Source organism: Passer domesticus, chromosome 3 (genome assembly GCF_036417665.1).
Source record: "Passer domesticus isolate bPasDom1 chromosome 3, bPasDom1.hap1, whole genome shotgun sequence".
In the NCBI taxonomy this organism is placed as follows: domain Eukaryota; kingdom Metazoa; phylum Chordata; class Aves; order Passeriformes; family Passeridae; genus Passer; species Passer domesticus.
In genome coordinates this window covers 24,841,226-24,861,740 of record NC_087476.1, presented here as the reverse complement: position 1 = coordinate 24,861,740, position 20,515 = coordinate 24,841,226, and the positions used below count along the sequence as shown (strand labels likewise).

General features: G+C 37.3%; 1 protein-coding gene across 6 annotated transcripts in view; it reads left to right on the top strand.

Moving 5' to 3' along the window:
- Window positions 1–20,515, top strand: part of HMGCLL1 (3-hydroxy-3-methylglutaryl-CoA lyase like 1) — a 74,720-nt gene that overhangs the window by 36,955 nt on the left and 17,250 nt on the right. For 5 of the 6 annotated variants that reach the window (XM_064412220.1, XM_064412224.1, XM_064412223.1 and 2 more), the window contains 2 exons: window positions 4,940–5,003; window positions 9,401–9,589. In XM_064412220.1, coding sequence (XP_064268290.1) covers window positions 4,940–5,003; window positions 9,401–9,589 — 253 coding nt within the window. The remainder of the gene's footprint in view (window positions 1–4,939; window positions 5,004–9,400; window positions 9,590–20,515) is intronic. The other variant, XM_064412221.1, reaches the window with a different exon arrangement.

Genomic DNA, 20,515 nt, shown 5'->3' with positions numbered 1-20,515 from the left:
AAAACCTGAGTGAGCAAAACAGCATATACTTTTGTGTTGCTAAAGCATCATGTGTCAATGTGTTCACTTGCAAGTCCTTCTTTCCCTCTCTGGCTTCATGGGCTGTTTTCTTTTTTTGTGTACTGAAGACTTAGTTAAAACTACGTCTGGCCTTGATTCAACAAAGATTTAAGCACATACTTAGAATTAAACACTTCCATTGCAGATTCCACTTTGTGAACTCCCAGATATTTGCTTCTGCTCTCATACAGTGGAGTGTCTCTGGTGCATATTCTGAGACCGGAACAGTCTCTTTCATTATGGTATATTTTTTTAGTTTCAGTCCTGCTATCTTTTTAGAAAACAGCTGTATTCTCCAACTTAATTGAATTCACAAATTAAATCCCAGTTGCCTCTGTAATTTATTGCTCAAACTCTTCTCTTTCCTCTGCTGTTTTTCTTCACATAGGATCTTGCTTTTTCTCCTAAGAAAAATAGGTACTTCCTTCTGTCCTTTCTCCTCCACTGTCAGAGCAGCAGAAGTTTCTTGTCTACTTTCCATCTGTACCCCCTCCACTTGCCCCAGTGACCCCATGTTCTGTTCTTCCTCTTATTTCTTCCCTCCCTTATTCTCTTTCTTAACCTCTCACTGTCCTCTGGCTCTTTTCCACTTGCAATATAAGCAAGCATTTGCCTCTTAAAAATTGCACCTTTGACCCTACTTGGTTCTTCATATCATATCTCATCGCCTATCTCTTCTTCATTCCTAAGCTCATTGAAGGCGCTGTTTATAATTACTGTCTAGAGACCCTCTTCTGTGATTCCCTCCTTTAACTCCTACACTTTGGCTTCTGTTCCTTGCTTGCAACTGCAGCAACTCTCACCAAACTCCCTGATGACAAGATCTCGGAAACAGTAGTCTCTCCTCATTCTTCTTGATTTGTCAGTAGTGTTTGCTGCAGTTGACCAGACTGTTCCTTTAACTTGTGTCTTCTGCTGCTCTCTGTGGCTCTGTTTTGGTAATTTTCTTCTTTCCAAGCAGTTCTGCAGAATGCCCTTCAAAGTTGTTTCCCATGTTGGAGTCATGTGGGTGGAGGTCTTGGGGCTCTGTATTCTCTTGTGACTTTAATGCCCTTTGGGTTCTTTCATACCCAAAAAATAAAAGGAAAATGTAACAGACAAATTTATGTGTAGATAACAGATCTGCCTTTGTATTGAAACATATTTCCTCACACATCCACTTAATGGTTTGGAAACACACAAATGCAATTACAAAACATCCCACACAGCACTGCCTTAATTCTAGATTTCCTGGCAAATACTCAGACCAGACACATGATTATTTTCTCTCTTTCACACAGACATCGTGTTTTCACATGCTAGGCATTCTGTACCCCCATTAGCAGTACTCAGTGCTTGCCTGCCTGTGTTCCAGCTTGCATGTAGTTTTCTGCAACTGACTCAAATTGTATTTCATTTCCTGTAAGACTGCAGCAAGACCTTTTCAAAAAGAGTTCCACAGGGCTTCCTCTTAGGTCCTGTGTTCTTCAGCATTTTCATAAATGACTTGGACACAGGACTGGAAGGGATACTAAGTAAGCTTGCAAATGATACAAAACTGTGAGGAGCTGTCAACTCCCTTGAAAGCAGGGATGCCCTGCAGAGAGACAATGACAAATTAGAGCAATCACCAACCATATGAAGGGAATGTCCCACACTCTGCACCTGGGATGGGGCAAGCCTGAATGTATGGACAGACGGGAATGAGATGCTGGAAAGCAGTGCCCCAGAAAGGGACCTGGGGGTCCTGGTCAATGGCAAATTGAACATGAGCCAGCAGTGCCCTGGCAGCCAGGAGGGCCAGCCCTTTCCTGAGGGCATCAGGGACAGCATGGCCAGCTGGGCAAGGGAGGGCATTGTCCTGCTCTGCTCTGCACTGGGGTGGCCTCAGTTGGAATATTGTGTGTGGTTTTGGGTGCCACAATACAAGAAAGATATTTGTGAGCATTCAAAGAAGGGAAACAAAGATGGCAAAGGGCCTGGAGGGGGAAGTTGTATGAGGAGCAGCTGAGGTCACTTGGTCTGTTCAGCCTGGAGGAGACTGAGGGGAGAGCTCATTGCAGTTATAATTTTCTCATGAGGGCAAGAGGAGGGGCAGGCACTGATCTATTGTCTGTGGTGATCTGTGGCAGGACCTGAGGGAATGGTGAAGGGGTGTCAGGGAAGGTTTAGGTCGAATATCAGAAAAAGGTTCTTCACCCAGAGAGTGGTTGGGCACTGGAACAGCTCCCCAGGGCAGTGATCACAGCACCAGCCTGACAGTTTGAGAAGCATTTCAACAATGCTCTCGGGCACATGGTGTAACTCTTGGAGATGGTCCTATGCAGGGTCCAGGAGCTGGACTTAATGATCCTTGTGAGTCTCTTCCAGCTCAGCTTATTTGGTGATTCTGTCTGCTATTTTATGTCCTCTATTAAAAATGCTTATCCTGATGTATGTCTGAAGTGCACTTTGCTCTTTTATAGCTGAATTTTAAGTATTTTTCTTTCAAATTTAATGTTATTGTCACATCTTTACTTTTTATTCCAACTTATTAAGTGAAAATATTAGATAAAATTCTGCCAAGCTCATTCTTGATGAACTCTACTGAAAATTTGTTTTTTAATTCTTCACAGGACTTTGTTGTCTCTCTGGTAGGAAGAGAATTTTCCTGTCAAATTCTTTTAGTAATCCCTGTTTTCTCCAGTTTAATATTGAATATCAGATGCCCAGATAGATTGTATCTACCATATTTTCCTTGTTTAAAATGTCAGTCTAGTCGCAATGGTGTAAGTATGCAGAGAGTTCATAATCTCAAACAGATTTGTGTATTGTAGCAGGCAGATTCCTCAGGTCACCACATACTTTCATACCCCAGCAGGCCCAGCTGAATTATGTGAGCTCAGGCAAGTTTCTGCTGTCTGGTGTGAACCACAGGGAGTATTCTGTTGTTCTCTAGATACCTTTTGGCCTGCTTTTACTTTTGTTTGCCCTACTCCATCCCAGATGTCGTTCATGCCACATTATCACTACCAAATGCATGTCTTCTTGATCTGACATATGCAGCCATTAGGAACCTGTAAAGATATGTAAGTAAAGGGAACATGTGCACATATGTACTTTATGTTTTGCATTTACTTATTATTTAGTACTGTTCTTAATCACTTCATAAAAAATGCTGTGGCTGATATTGAAAATAATTTCAGTAGGTGTATGCAGTCACTAGCTCTAAGCACTGTAGTGTTATGTAAAAAGCAATCCTTTGGGTCTGAAATTCTTCACGCTTAGTTTCATTTGAAAAACTGTATGCATAAAAAAAAATTAAGGAAATTATCCTGAATTGCTTTTCAGTTCTGTGTCACTGAAAATCAGGACAGTGTTTAACTGTTAACAGTAGCTACATTATCTTTAATGTAGATATGAAAATTCAGAATTTTGGAATTTAAGCAGTGGCATCTAAATTGGGGCTGATAGTTAATGAATTCTGTGGCCAAGTTTCAAAAACCTGGTTTTCATAATGACATATAGATAATTGAAATCATGCCTAGTAGGCATCTGTGTTAAAATTATGAGCAGGATGTAATGGACCCAACCACTTTTGTGGAAACAAAATTCATTTCCATTTCTTTGTCAGAGCTAATCAAGCTCTTTCTAGATTTAAGGTTGGCTTCATTCTTACTGTTACTTCTAGTAACATGCCTTCATATAAGGGATGGAATATGCTCTATGCATTAAAATATGGACATTTTTTTCACAATTTGTTTTTGCCTGTTACTGATCCTAATTTCACATTCTATCAATCAGTTTCTCCTTCAACTGCAAAAAAACAATACATCCTTTACCCCATGGACCTTAACTACATACAAACTGGCATCTGTTCAATCCCTTTTGCATTATACAGTGTATAATTTTACATTATATCCTTCAGTGTTGAGCGAAAGGGAATGATGGGAGATCGATGAAGGCTCTTGTTCTCCTATTAGGCAGTTGAGCAACCTCCCACTGGGACTGGGGCTCTGCAGGCCTCTGAATCTGTTGTAAATCCTTTTACAGTCACACTTTTTACTTTGACTGGATGTTTCTGGTTAGTTTAATCATATTCCTGATCAATTTAAGATAAACAATTAGAAGTTTAATTAGAATTTCATGGGTCTTAATTGTCATTAAAAAGAGGAAATTTAAACTGAATTCTATGCTAATAGAGCATTAGGGCTGAACAATGGAAGTTTGGTTGTGGCTTTCAGTTTTTGTTCTTTGTGCAGCCAATAGCTGCTGAGGGGACACAGTTTGGCTTCTCAGTTTCTTCTTGTCCCAAGGCATGCCTAAATTACAGCTTGCAATGGAGCTATAATTCTTCTGGGGCACTGGGAGAGAAATGCCAGTACAGAGAGAGTGTGAAAGCTTCCCCATTCACCACAGTTCTGATGACTTATGTCCTCATTACAGTTCTGATGAGACTGTGGGGTTGTCAGGAGTATTCTGTGTCCATGGTTTCTCACTATGATGTGGATAGTAGTACAAGGAAGAAAGTGATATCTTTCTCTGAATACCTTGTGAGGGCAAGGCAAGGCCAAGTTTCAGCTGACTCTTGCAACTTCAGCTGGAAATACCAAGAAAAAACAAGTCTCCTACAACACTGTAAACTTGGCCACGTTGGCAGTCCTTTACAACTTGTAACATATATTGAGCATGAAGATTTGCATTGCTGTTCTGTGATCTGAAAGGAAAATTGATAAACCTTCTGTTGTCATCTGATGTAATTTTAACTTTTCATTCAAATCTTTATTGTACATTGATTGGTTTATGCATTCAAAATTATATTTAATCTATTTTTAATGTAGTGTGGATGAATACATATATATATATATATATATATATATATTTATAAAAACCAGAACATTGTGTATTCTTTTTGTTATAGGTATGTGTCCTGTGCCTTGGGATGCCCATATGAAGGAAATGTTGTACCAGATAAAGTGGCAGAAGTAAGAATGAATTTCTGGCTTATCTTTTTAATTAATCAAAAATATGTTTAAAAATAGCTATAAGTAATTCTCTCTACTTAATCATAAAAAGATCTTTAATGGATAAAATTTAAGGAAAACAAACAAAAAACCTAGCTAATACTAAAACTTGGTGCATAACCTCACTTAACCGTATACAGTCAAATGTGAGAAAAATAGCATATTTTGATTGTTATCAGTCATGAGAAAAAATATTATGCACTATTTCATCTAACAAGAAAGTAAGAAATTATTAAAGAAAATAGACTCAAGCACATATGTCAGTGGACTGTGAGGGTTTTCTCCTCAGCTTTTTGCTTTTTAAATCCATTTTATGCTGGAATAAGCACGCTGTGTTGTCATTGTGCTTCTGGTGAAGGTCATGTGATTGACATGAACCAAAACTCACCCCCAGTACGATTTCTTAAATTGCTCTAGTGCCATGATGGAATAACTTGCACCTTCCCTCCCTACCCCTTTTCTCCATTTAGCATATAAGATAAGGGAGAAGGTATCTTAGTCCAGCCCTTTTTCCAGAAGAGAGATGAGTGAAACAGAAGTGTAAAAGTTTTGCAGGAGGGCAAAGAAGGCATCAAAGCTTAAATGGACTGGGAAAAAAGAAAGTGGAGTAAAAATTCCAGGAGGCTTTAGACAGGACATGCTGGCCTTCCACCTAGAGACAGGCTTGTTTTCTCTGTTACACTTAATCACCCGTTTTTGTTGATCCAGCAGAATATCTAAACCATTATTTTTTAATTTGTAGCACTAGCAACTAGCCAACATTTTCATGATATGTTATGTTCTGTGTGGGTGGTTTTCAGGTCCTGTTCTCCTGCATCTTCTTCTAGTATACACTCTAGATGAAATTTGTGATAATACTTCTCCCACAGCATCCACACATACTCAGACTCTTTGGAAAAAAAAAAAAAAAAAGCTAATTTGGAAGGTAGTCAGTATTTCCAAATGTATTTGTTTTAATATGAAGTGAAGGTTAGAAATGACACAGCTTTAGTTAGAGCAGTGATGACACACTGCTTGCCATGTTCCCCAACAGGCTTCTTTCTGTGTATTGCTGTTTTTTACTGACTCTCCTTGCACAGAAGAGCTCCTTATCAGTTTGCCAGTGGGATTGCTATTTAATCTTCTAGACTTGCAAACTTTTGCTCACACAGCTATTTTATTTTCTATCTTCATCCTAATAAATGTCTTCTTGCATACCTGTATACCACTGTGTATGTGTTCATGAATAAAAGCTACCACATTAAATGTATTAATTCCATCCCTGATTCATCAAGCACTGCTGTATATATAGAAGCATCTGACAGCTTTTATATAAATACATGCACAGAATCAGCATTACAAAAATCACTATACTCTTTGAGTTGCTAAACTATTTCAGAGAGCTGCTGCTCTGGTCATCATCTTTTTGGGATGGGAGCATTTTGACTCCTTTGACTGTGTATTGCAATCAGCAGCTATGTTTGAAAGTTTTAGGCAGTTTCTCCTGCAGTCAGTAACAGTGACCATTTTCAATTTTTTTAAAGCAAAATATTTTTTAACTGAAGCAAAAAGCAATTACAAGAGGTGGATTATTTCAGACTACATGCATTATTACAGATTGCAGACTACATTAATTAATTAATTAGTTGCAGACTACATTAATTTCTGGAATACTAGATACGTAACTGCTTTACACAAAGTTATTGAGTGAATGCAAAATTCAGTTGCCTTCAGACTTCTGGAATCTATCAGGTATATTTGTATGGTTCTTTATTTAAAACAAACAAACAGCTTTCATATCCTAAAATAAATTGCCTAGTCTTATCTTATTACTCTGCTGATTCTTGAAAGGAAGTCACTGCTTAACCATTTATCATTTTGTGGTTTGAGTATTTCAACTTCAGGCAGATAAAGCTTGAAAGTTTTCAGAAACACTGTATAAAATCCTTGAAGCCAGTTGTATAATCCATTATCATATAATTCCTTCATATACTTGGCTGGTTTTGTCTTTCTGTCTGCTTATTTCTTCCTTAGGTTCCTTTTAACCTAAAGCAGTGAATTCATTAAATTAAATATTGTCCAGGACGCATTCTGATCAAACTATAGGAAACGTGCCTACTGTTCTTTGAATATTATGGGATCATTAAACTTTCCCTTACAGCACAAGAACTGCAGGTTTTTTTTAGATTGTTAGTTGCTTAAAATAATCTTTGACTGGATTATCGGCTTTTGTATTCAATATAGGAGTACAGGGTTTGATATTATTTCCAGGAGTAGGACTGTTCACGTGCCTAAGAGGTTGCAGTGCTGGTTCCCCAGTTCCCATTTTGATCAATGCTTGGTGTCAAGCAGTGTTTCCAAAGGGAGTAGCACAAGACTCATATGCATAGCAAAACTGCTCAGTGGTGCAGAGCACAACCCTGTTCAATCAACAAAGCTGAAAGCTCATAATCACATCCTGAATACATAGAAAAAATAGTGTTCTCTTCTCCCACATTCTCCGCCCAAAAATCCTCTTTGAAAACTTACGAAACTATAACTAACAAGCTGCCTTCTACTATGGTAGAATAGAAAATTCAGTACAAAAACTCCCATTCAGCTTCCAAGCTATAAATTAAATATAGATCTCTTTTTCAGTTTAGATCGTGACCAGTCAGTGGTGATGCTCAGCTTCTTCCATCTTTCAGGACTGTGCATTAAGGAAAGACCTAAGGACTGAGTATGAAAAAGAAGTGAATGCAATATGATTTCTAGCAGTTTATATAGTCCAAGTTATGATGAAAATGCTTACCCTGGAAAAACTTTGATTCATGCATTAAAAAGAAGAGGCGGGGGGGGGGAAATGCAGTACATTTCTTTGCCCTGATCTTGAAGAAACACTAAGTTTTGGGATTTAACTGAATGTCATCCACCGCTAACTGCAGATGATCCTTTTTCTTTCTCAACAGTAGTCTAGTTAAAATGCTTGCCATGTGTTGATGATATAAAAATATGGATGAGATGAATCTGTTTTGCATTCTGGTGAATGTCCCTGTCTTAAAATGTACGTTGAACTTATGTGTGTATGAACCAGGGAATTTGACTTTAAAGCACAGTTTTACCACATTTGCAATAGTCATAGCACTTCCAAGCCTTAAACAGGATGATTCAGACTATTTCTTTTTTTCAGCTGTTCTTTTTCAGCTGTTCTTTGAATTAAGTGAACAGCAGTATTAATCCAGCGCTTCCGAGACTGCTGGTGCAGCACTTTGTCCACTTCCTCAGACATGCTCACAGCAATCCTACTGATGGAGTCCTGGAATTGTTTTAACAGCAGACTTCAGTGTGACTTAAGATGTCTTTTTGGAAGAGGGTTGTATTTTTTCATCTCTAAACAGTTAGTTTCTAAACTGGAATTCCATTCCAGTGCAGTGGTCTTTTGGGATCTTTCATACACAGTGGGGAATGCTAAAGGGGACAAACATGTTGAGCAGCTGAAAATTAGGTGGAATCTTTCCAAATGTATCCAACAAAAATAGATGGAAAGCTCCTGCATTCAATTCCTGAAGCAATATTTTCAATGAAAATATGATTTTGTGCTTCTGAATGTGTTTCTCTCCATGCAAAAATTATGAAGCCAGACCTCAGTTTTCACTCATGCAAAGAACTCCTCGAAGATGTAATTCCAGAAATATTTAGGGCTCTGCTAACATAAGTAAAACCTATTTGTATATGGTTGTGTTTGATATTAAGAAAAATTTTAAAACTTAAGGACTAGAATGTTAAGTTGCAGTTTTACTTTGTTATTAATTTAATGTTTGATTTCATGAAAAGCAAACAAAATTAATGTTGACTGCAGCACGTTAAAATTTCACTTTTCATTGATTTTTTAAGTGCCAAGAGAAAGAAAAATGAGTATTTCTGTTAATTATTTATTATCTTTGTTGGCTTCATGTAATATGCAAACAAAAGCACAGGTCTTTGCCCTGCACAACTTGTAAGCTGAAAAGTACATGGAGAAAACCAAACAGATGGGAAGTCCCCAGAGAGAAGAAAATATTAGAAAAGGGCTTGACAGAAATTTCATTCATGATTTTAAAATTTTGCTCGTTTGGATTCTGTTAGAGAGTCAGCAAGCAAGTTTTTGATGGATTTGAATTGGTTAGCTATTCCACGTACAGAATGTAGCAGAAGTACAATTTTAAAATAAGAGAATCTGTGGGATATTCTTCTTCTGTGGCAGTTTTCAAGAATGAATATAGGTTGTCTGATAAATAGATCCACCTCAGTAGGTCAAAATACAAAATCTGTACAGAAGTACGTCCTTTCTAGTGTATGTTCTTGACCCTGTTTTGTACTCTTTCATCTTGACCTCTTGGTGTTTTTCTGTTTCCAATCAGGTATCTAAGCGGCTGTACAGCATGGGCTGTTATGAAATCTCTCTGGGAGACACAATTGGTGTGGGGACGCCTGGAAGTATGAAAAAAATGCTGGAAGCTGTTATGAAAGAAATTCCTTTGAGTGCTCTTGCTGTTCACTGTCATGACACTTATGGCCAGGCCTTAGCCAATATCCTCACAGCCATGCAGGTGACTTGATTTTTCCTTTTATAATATCCAGTAGTAGTATTCTGATTTTAATTCAGTGTGCAATATTAAAAAATCCTGCTATTAAAGAAATCATTAGAAGAGCAAAAAGGCATTCACTAAACTTTTGGAAAATATTCCTCACACATCAGATTGTGTACTGGTATTAATTGCTGCTGCTTTTACCAGGAAATGTCAAACCTCTTACATTAATTACCTTCAATTCCATACAAAATCACTAAGAAACAGTTATGATTATTGCATTTCACTGACATTAGATGAAGGAGGGACATTAAATAATTTTTTTTTCTGGTATCTCAGGTTCCAGTTTTCTTAGGAACAGCTGTATGTTTGTTTTCCACTAAACTAAAATTTCTACTTTGTGCATGTGTCTAAAAAGAAAATGGAATAATGCATAATTACATCTTGACTTCAGATAGATGAATCTAAAATATTAGTAGTTATGTGCACAGAATAGTCTAGATAATTTTATCACTATTCATATGCCTTCATTATTCTTTTTTGTTTATCAGTTATGCCTTCCAAGTAAGATTAGAAACAACTTATTAGAAACAATCTTATTTAATCAGCTTTCAAATCTGTGCCTAAATTATCAGAGTTAATTTCCATAAAAGTTTCAGAATAGGACACAATGCAGAAAACTGACTGCAAGTTCTAATGTAGTTTTTGCCAAGATTCAGTCTTGAGAAATATCTTCAAATGCATATGCCTTGCTAAGGAGACCTACTTTTACTAAGGGTTACAGAGTCCTTGGCTATTTACAAATTGTGGGCCTTTATTGCTCTATTTTATACTTAATGGTGTCTTCTGTTTGCATGCAATTCAGGCAGTCATTTTGGTCAAAGTTTCCTTTGTCTGACTTGTTATTTTGGCAGAGCTCATATTATGTTATTTAGCTACAATTGTGTTAACAGTGTTAGTGGCATATGCCACAAGAAGGAACAAGGAAAGTTTCCATATGGGAATCCACAGGTATTTGATTAAATAGGGAATGACAAAATCTGGTAAGAAAGGTTCTAGCTTTTATTCACAGCATTCTCTGTTCACCCTTACTCATTTTTACTGTTACAAATGTAACATGTATGTACCATGGGATAAATAAATTGCTAATTTCACAGTTAGCTTCAGTTACAGATGCAATAGCTAAAAGCATGTAAACCCCTGAGCATGGGAGGAGTTGGCCATAAAAATACTTGAAGCATTGTTTTTCAAATCCTTCTTTTAAATAATTGCTGTCATGGTGCCTACTAAACAATGAACAATGGCTTTGCTTTGTTAACTCCAACATTTGTTGGAAGTGATTCTTGTCTCATGTTTACCTCTTGCTATCTTTTTGTTTAGTTCTTCAACCAACTCTGTAAGAGCTAAAGGAAAAAAAAATCTCTCAGGTACCTAATGTGCAGTTTAGGATAAATAACATTCAAGTTCAAGAGAGCAAAAGACTTAAATTCTTATGCAACCTTCTCAGATTTCTGGGAAGGCAAGGGTGCCTGAGACCTACCAGAAAATTTCCCTCTGTTGTGAAGGTCTCCTAAAGTACATGTCTAAAGGTGCAGTGGTTTTGGCTGAGCTGAACTTGTCACAGAGTTTGCCAAAAGTCCTTGATGAAGCAGGCATTACACAGTCTCTCTGACTGGCTTTGTGCAAGCAGCTCCTTGGCTCACGTAGAAGAAGGTCCCCAGGCTTTTGTATCCTCAAACAGGTCCTGCACTTCACAGCGTCCTCTCTGTCTCTGGTCAAAAACCCAAGGCATCTAGCAGTGAATTGTAACTCCTTCTAAAGCAATACTCCTTCGGAAACAGGAACTCCTAAATTGCAGGTCGGCTGTGTGGTGAAGTGCTAATCAGAGTGCCCAGGTCACTTCTAGTCCCTGCTGTCAACCTTGCCTGTGCTTTCCTTTCTGCCAAGATACAGAAATGGCAGAACACTGGAATAAAAGCCCTTGTCTTCAACTCAGCTGCTGTTTCCTAAACCAAACTCTTCTCAGACACAATTCCTTTCCCTTCCCCATTTATGGGTCTGCGTGACCGACACAATATTTCAGCAAGAGTGAAATGTGTTTGGGGGGTCATAGAAATAATAGGCTACAGTTATTGTTTGAAAACACATTTAAAGAACATTCAGCAGACAAATTACACTCTTCCTAAGACATTGCTGAACAACCCCAGGCTGAGTACTGTTGTATTGTATATTGTGTTTCCTAAGAATTAATGAATGACAGCTGGAAAGCCACAAATCACTCTGCACTAATTCAGGCATTGCTTCGATGGGAGATCTCCTAGGAGTGGAAAGAGTTGCTGGTAATTCAGTAAGAGATTTTTTATACAGATCACATGGTTTCATGCAGGATTATACTACCCAGAATATTTTCTTTCATTTGGGACTGATCCAAAGTCATCTAGAACTGACAGGCCGTATCTGTATAAGAAATTAGGAGGGCAGTAGTCTTGCAATTTTAGTATTCAGTTTTATGTGTGTTGTTTTAGCAAAAGGATAGGTAGTGAAAGATGGGAGAGAGATTAGCCAACTTTTAAAGTATAGGTAATATTTTTAATTGCTGGAGCAATAATACAGATAGAAAGGAAATTCACTTCATTTGATGAAAATAATGTGTGTAAAAATGTGAGGAACATGAAGTGATGCTTCAAAAGAAACCAGTAAACATTTAAAGTAGAAACATGACTGGCTCTTGGTTACATGGCTTAACATAAAACTACCAAAGTATAGAATTTACTAAAAAGACAATTCAGAAGATGTGAAATTATGTAAAGATCTGGTTAGAGGTTATGGTATTTTGAGTAAAATTACATGTGTGCATTAGATAATGTGGCAAACACATAGTGTAGCTAACAGAAATAGTAAAACATTTATAGGAAATTGTTACAGACCTCCAAGGAAGGGTAAAAAGATGGGTCAGGAAAGTTCTTTCTGGAGAGGCCCTGCTAAGGTAGACCTTACCTTATCTAAGATCTAAGGAGATTTGAGTTTCATTGACAATTGACTTCTGTTGTGTGTACAGAAGGGGCGTGGAAAGGAAAGTGTTTAATGGAAGTGTTAAAGAACTCTTTTCCTGTAAAACTTGTGTAGTTACCAGAAATAGATTTGTATGTCTTTATAACAAATACAAATTGCTATTTTAATTCATCAAAATGAACTGATCCCTACACTATGAGGATCAAACTCTAACTTAAAGAAAACAATTATAAAACCCTAATGACTTAGAAAGACCAAGGATTTTTACCACCTTGTGTAATCATGTTCACCCTATTGGACACAGAGAGATGAATGAGATTGATTACATGCTAAATGAAACTTAATTTTATGAGTTCTGTCTTTTTCCAGAAAAAGGATTTTTTAATATAAAATCCCCACTTTAGTACCAAAACCAGAATTTATCAAGCCTTTAATTAAACTTTCAAGGTTCAGACTGCAAAATCCAGATTTGAGAGTACAGGTTTTTATTACAAACATAATATACCCCCTTTTAGAGAGCTTACAATATTTAATAACATTTTATTAATTTCTTTAAGATCCTTGAATTCAAAAGATGAAATAAACTTAAGAGAAAAGTAAATCCAAATAAAAATGGCTGACTGCTGACCTTTTCCCTTCATCACTTAACTAAATTGATTCTAGTCTCTTGCTGTATGCTGCAGACCCTCACTAAACTGCATTTATTTTTTTTTTTTTTGTGCATCCAGTTTCCTTATGTAGTAAAATCTAGGTTCACTCAAAAGTGCTCAGTATTGGCCTGGCTGTTTTAACTGCCAGAAACAGGAGAGGAGTCTGAATGTAGGTGCTGAAGTTCATGGTTTATTAATTTACAAGGACCATTTTTTTTTTACAGGAATAGAGCTTACAAAAGCCAGCAGCATGAAATGGCAGAGCCTCAGTTAAGCAGCTAAAAAACCCCTGTGTTTAAAATTCCCTCTTCCATGATTTACATGAACTTCCATGCAAAACATTGGATGAGATTAATTTTCCACCTAAAGTGATCTCCTGGGTGTATCTGTCCTTTTTTTTTTTTTTTTTTTTAATGCAGGGTTTGGTTTTTATAGCTGTTGAGCTTGCTTGAAGTCACAAGCTGTCATGGCCCCCTTTGGGTGCAGGTTAGAGGCCAGCTTGCTGCTGAGATCTCTTGTCCAGGAGCAGCTTGCTGCTAAGGATCCTCAGTGCAGGCTCCCCCTCCACCTGGCAGTGGCATTAAACCTGAAGCTCTGGTGCTTGGCCCTTGCCTGAGCTGCTCTGCAGCAGCATTGCAATTGCACTTGTGCCGTCTGGTACCTCCCTGATTCTCATTCTCATCCTCACTGCTGGCTTGACTTACTGGCTTACCTCAGACCTGGCTGATCTTGTCTGGTCCTGGTTGTTGTGTCCAGACCTGATTCCAGTTTTAAATCTCTGACTCAGCTTCACGGCTTTGGTTTTCTGGTGATGTTGCTGCCCCTGCCTGGCTATGACTATGGACTCCTTGCTTGCCTTCTTCTATGGAGTCATCTGTCCTTGCTGCTTTTTAGGACAGTCGAGTCTTTAGAGAAGGGATTGGCAACAATACCTTGAGCTTTAAGGATGGCTTTTAATGGCAGGTGGTGCTGAGTGAGTGCTGAGAGTTGGCAAGTCTCATGTGCTTTGGTCTTGGAGCTCAGCTGGGGGCTTTGTCTTTCAGAGGCAAGATATTCCTACTCAGTTAAACTCAGAAAACATTTCCTGGGTTTTGTGTCTGGTTGTGCACAAAGCCCTAACAGTTCTCCACTTGGAGCTCTGTTGGTAAAAAACAGACTCAAGAAAGCCTGAGAAATTGTTGTTGGTGTCTGAGAGCTTTGAAACATCTCTGTCAGGTGCCAGATTATGTTTGCTGACATTTTCTTCTTAAATTTTCAGATCTGAATTTCTGTGACTGACATAAGAGAATATACCTGTAATGCCCATAGTGATGCATTTCCAAATAAATACATCATATGTAAGAACACTTCCGTACTAGAAAATTCACAGAACATTTGTATCCTGCAGTCAGTTCTATCGCCTTGCATTTGTCTGGCACATTTTAGTAGACATGTACAAGGATGAGGGCTCATCCTAGCTTATCCCAGTGAATGACTAGTAGTTATAGCTAGAAGCCAAGCAAGTTAGATAGCTGAATAGAATAGAGGAGTGATGAAATAAAATAATAATAAAATGGCATGAAAATATGGATCGAAGTGATGGAAGACTGAATGGGAAAAAGGCAAATGCATGTGTATAGTTGTTCCAGATAAATTGTTTCAGAGTTTCTGTTGGTTATTTATTACCTTTTTACTGAATTATACATACAAATATGTACACAGTCACCAGTTAATCTCTTGATTTAAAAAGAAACAACAGGATAATTTTCTTCAAGTACAGTTTTATGAAACTATGTTGTAAAAAGTTATAAGTTATAACCTTTATTTTAGTTTTCACGAGATTTATGTACTGATCAAGAAAGGAAAAAAAAAAAAAAAAACAAACCAATACCTTATCCTTCTTCATTGGTAAGTAACATTATGTTTTTATTTTTCTGAAAAGAACAATCATCCAGAGCTATAGTGCAGTGCAATGAATTGACACTTCTTTTTTTTTTTTAAGTAGAGAAGGTTTTAAGGTAGAGAAAATAGACAAATAACTGTGAAAAAGTGTGAAGATTTGCATGTACTCATTGTGCTAGGAATTTCTCCCGTAACAGTGAATATGCACTTTTTAGCTGAGGAAGCTGGTTCAGCCAGATTTGCCTGTTGCTACACACATCAAAAATTACTGGGTTTGGGGAGTTCTATAGTAACTGACAAAATGAACTTGTATTGACCTGCCAAAATTCTTGCTTCAATAATGCATTAAATGATACTAGTATTTTGGGGTTTTTTCAGCAGTGTGCTGCGGCACTCACTACCTGGCAATTAAATTACTTATATCTGAACTAAATTTTAGCAGAGCGAAAAATAATCATGACAGTTCAGTTAAAATTTCAACACTGTCTTACAGGCTGTTTTCCTAAGCTAATAGGCAGGTACTGTGTGGAATTAAGGAGGTACAGGAGACAGGAACCATAACATGCATCTTGGCTTGTCCTTTCCTAATTTGACATGTCACTGTACTCACGGCTTTTTCTTACTTTTTTTTTTTATTTGTAAAACTGAAATAAGGCTTATCTCTTTAACTTTGGGAGGTGCTAGAAGAAAAACAGAGGAAGATCATCAGACAAGTACAGATAGTTTTTATGAAGATTTAAAACTTAATTATTGAAATTGAAATTTAAAAACATAATAGATTTCAAGTTTTGTGTAGAATGTACTTTTTAGGTTAAAAACTAAGGTATATAAGTGAGCAAGTGATCAAAATACATATATGCCTAATCAAATTATCTGAGCCCTGTAACCTTCCATTTCTTTTATCCTGCACAACCTGGCACTCTGAAGACAATGTGAGCACAGGATAGACTTGCCATATGAAGTATCCACATATTTGGGGATCTTGAAAAAAAATTTAATATGCTTGCATTCCTATTTTGAGGAAAGCATAGAAATGGAAAGGCTTCAGCAGACCCCACAAGTTTGCTTTCTTCTGCTGTTTACAAATATATGCCAGGAAGCTGCAGAAGACTTAACAGGGATCTCCAGAAACTAATTTCAAGGTTCAGATATGGAGACATTACAAAAAAATTCATCTTGACTGAGGGTAGCTGTGCAGAATTCAGGAAGGGCTGGTCATGCTTCAGTATTTTGCTGGAATTCTTCAAGGCAATCACTGCCAAAGAAGACAAAGGAGGTACAATGGCCATCATATGCTTTTATTTTTTAGGAAACAGTTTACAGTGCTCTGCACTGGAAGTTCATATTGAGGTGTGGAGACATGCAATAAGTGGAAAGTTGGCTAAATGGCAGGAAACAAATGGAATTATGAAACGGAACTTCTTTAAGCTGGAAAGCATCCATCAGCAGAGTTGTGGATATATTGGCTTGTGGATCCTAGGTTTTCCTGCTTAAATGAATAATTTGCAATACTGTAATGCTCATGTTAAGGGTAATTGTTCTAACTTGTAGAATTTTTTTTTTTTTTCAAATTTTAGATTTTAGTTGTGAGAAACAGGGATAGCTAGCACAATTTTTAAACAGAAATCTCTGTAATATTCTAAAACGTGCAAAAGAAAATGTTTGAGATCAACCATAAGAGAATGGAAGTACACAAAATTTTAGGTATAGCAAGAGACTTTACTGCAACATGCCTTTTAAATAAGGGTATTCCCAGATTTCTACTTTTGGATTTTTTTAAGAATTAAGTTATCCAGGGCATTTACTGGGTATTTTCTGGGTCTGAAATTATAAACAGTACTTTTAAATTGTTAGCAAGCTAGGCAAAATGTTGTCAGTAAAATAAAATTCTTTAGAAAACATCAATTTGCCTTTTTTTTCTGTTTCCTTTCATTCCCCCTTCCCTGTGGAAATGACATAGCACTTAGCTAAAGCTAGCAATTAAAAAAGCAGATGTTGGAGACAAAAAAGTACATTATATTAGGGAAGCATGAGAGTAGAATTGTTTGAGATTGAAAGCTAACAAGAAATGGGATTTCCACCAATACAGTCCTACACAACTGGCTCATCTCAGAACCCATCCTTGCAGGCCCATCCCATTGTCCCTTCTCAGCACCCCTGCCACAACATGCATTCCTTCCTCAACTGCTATCTCATCAGCTGCCTTGGGAATTTTAGGTGAATAGGACTCTATTTGACAGCAAAGAAGTTAGGGGGAAAATGGCAGGTGCGTTATGCAAAGGTAGCAGGCTGCAAAATATTCACTTTCTTCCTCTGAAGAAAACTTAAAAAGAGGGTGTCTACTTTGAGAAAGTTGGGAAAAAAACCTTGCATTCTATCAAATAATATTGCTACTGTGAGCAGTCAGCTAGTTACTATTGTAAATGAAAAAACATACTGCACAAATGGATAAATCAGACCTACATATGGGAAGAAAATGAGAACATAGGCATTCATGCTCAAAATCTGACAGATGTATTTTGTCTTTTTTTCTTTCTTTTTGTGCTGGTTTTATGTTTTTGCCTGTAATATCAGCAAAATAAAGAATTAAACAAATGAACAGGCAGCACCACCCCTGCTCTTTTCTCATATCAGTACAAAAGAATTAGCAACCCTAGTTTTACTCTTCTCTTAGATCAGTATAAAAGAATTAGCGGCTGTATTTTTATTGCTTTCTGCTGCTTTTTGCAGAATGTGCACAGTGTGCAATTTCTTAGGAACTGTACGTTTTTGACCCCTATCCTTATGCTTCAGGAAAACTTGATAGTCTGAGAGTCCACAAATAAATTATTACTATTATTATAACTGTTATTATTATAACTATTACAGTATAATTGAGGAAAAACCTAAATAGTAGACTTTGCTTCAAGGTTCTTATTGTTTGAACATTTTCGGATAGGAAGAGGAATATATTTGTTATTGTGTATTGAAATAGCAGTGAAATTTCCTGAGGCAAAGATTTGTTTACATGCATATACCAATAGGTAGCCTGTATGTATGGTTTTGTGGGTTTTGAAATGAAACTTAGCTTACTATAAAGGATTAATGAATAATAGAAATGTACATTGTTCAGCTGCCTGTAATATGCTGTAATATTGGATTTCAGAAGCTTTCAGACCTAGTTACTGAGCCAGCAAACCTCAAGTCTAAGTCTGTTTCATGATACTAAGAAAAGAAAGCCTTCATCAGGTATAGATTTTCTCATCTTCAAATTACTCACTAGAGCTGACTTGCAACAGTAGACATGACTTTCCTTGGCTTAAAATCAAGCCTCAACTATCTTCTAAAGTATTTTTAAACATTTGATTTTTACATGCAAATCTATGCATCATTCTTTATGTCTCTGCAAATTTGTACATATTACTATGTCTAAATGGAATATAAATGGAAAATCATTGCAGCAACTATACAAATAAAATCTGAAGTGGTTTTAGTTTTCTGTCTTAAAAGCAAAGATCATTTCTATACAAATAGTATTGAGGCTGTGTATTTATTTAAAAAAATTAATTTGCCCCAATTTTTTTTTTTCCTGTGCCTGTGTCCTCTTTGCACACTTCTTTTTCTTGGAATGCTGTTTTATTGTTTTTTGCCTAATCACGTCTTGAGTGCTTTAATTTCTGAGTTCCCCACCCTGTAAGTGGCATTCATTTGCACATTTCTTTCTGCAGTGTCAGTGGTACATTCCTATCTGGAACTATAGTTTGAAAAAGGGGAAGGAACTAGTATTAGCAAGATATGATAAGACAATTCTGGTTTTTTCACCTTTTTCCAGATTATAAGAATTTGCACAGTAGAACTTGCAAAAAAGGCTCACACAAAATTGCATAGAATATAATTTAGATACAAAATTAACAGTTGCTTTTCAGGGTAATACTCCACATAGTCTGTTAGTGTCTAAGTCCTTGTTGCCCTTTGTAATTCCTTTTTGCCATTCTTTGCCTCTGTCAGTGCTTAAGCAGAGTAAATATCCTGCTGGCAGCTCACTGGCAAGAGGAAAGAATGATGTGAACAGATACCGTGCTCCTGCATTCACCTAACCCCAATGTTTTCCCTGGTACTTATGTTAATTTTTTTTCTCTCTTTCACTGTTTTCCTAGTCATTGTTTGATAGATTTAAGTCCACATAGCCAGAGCAGCAGTCTCTTTACAGACCCCCTTTTATCATCCCAAGCGTGTCTTGTTTAACTTGACTATTTAAATGGCTAAAAGTCAGCATCATCCAGTTCTGAAGTGGATTGGGCACCAATCCAGCTCTTTTTGTTAGAGACAGACATTCATTTTTTGGACTAGAAACAAATTACTTCCAAATGCTGGAAATGTAAGAAGGTTAAAAAAAAAGGGTTTCAGGTGTTTATAGAGCAAATTAGTATAAAATAGTTTTCAAAATGCTAAGCCACATTTAAAGTAAATATTTAGTACTTTCAGAAGCTGTGAAAATACAGCACTAAAAACCTGAAGTCACTGATCTTTAGCATGCATAAAATGTATGGTGAGGGCACACTGGTGTCAAATTCCCCATGCATATTTCTGTTGTGCCTTGGATTGCATGCATAAAAGGTAGTATTTTGGGGTGGTTATTTACATGATTGATAGGGACTGGCTGTAGGTTTAATGGGATGACTGCCTGTAGCCATCAGAAATTGAACTGATAACTGTTATTTTACAACAGTGTTTGATTCAATTCCTAAAATGAAAGTCTTGATTATCTAGATGACTGGAAAATAAAGACTTTTCATTGGTCTGAAGATTGTTTCTTGTGCCTTATTCAGCATTACATAAGCACTCTCTCACCCACAGAAAGACAAGCTAGTTCTCCACAATTGTTACTTGTCCCTTGTAGTTTTACGGTGTCTTGCTTGTCTCTCCCACACCTTTCAACTTCCACAACAAATGAAATAGGATTTCCACAAATACAGTCCTGAACAACTGGCTCATCTCAGAACCCATCCTTGCAGGCCCATCCCATTGTCCCTTCTCAGCACCCCTGCCACAACATGCATTTCTTCCTCAATTGCTATCTCATCAGCTGCCTTGGGAATTTTGGAGATGAGGTTGTATGTTTGCATTCCTGCTGTTGCTGTGTCACTCCTCTAAAGGGTTGCCATGCTCTGCAGATCCTGGCCTTTCTGGCACTGTGGCCAATTGCTATGTAAAGCTTGCATCCTGAAAACCAAAAATCCAGACTGACAGCTATGATGGTCCCTAAAGGGTGCTGGTTCCCCGACTGTGCCAGAAATTGCTTGGTGGAGCTCTGTCTGCCCCAGGGCAAAGCTGTGCCAAGGACTATGCAAGAATTACACACAGTGGACAATTGAATTCCAGTCCTGGTGCCATTCTGGTGTTTGGTCATATACATGGCTACAAA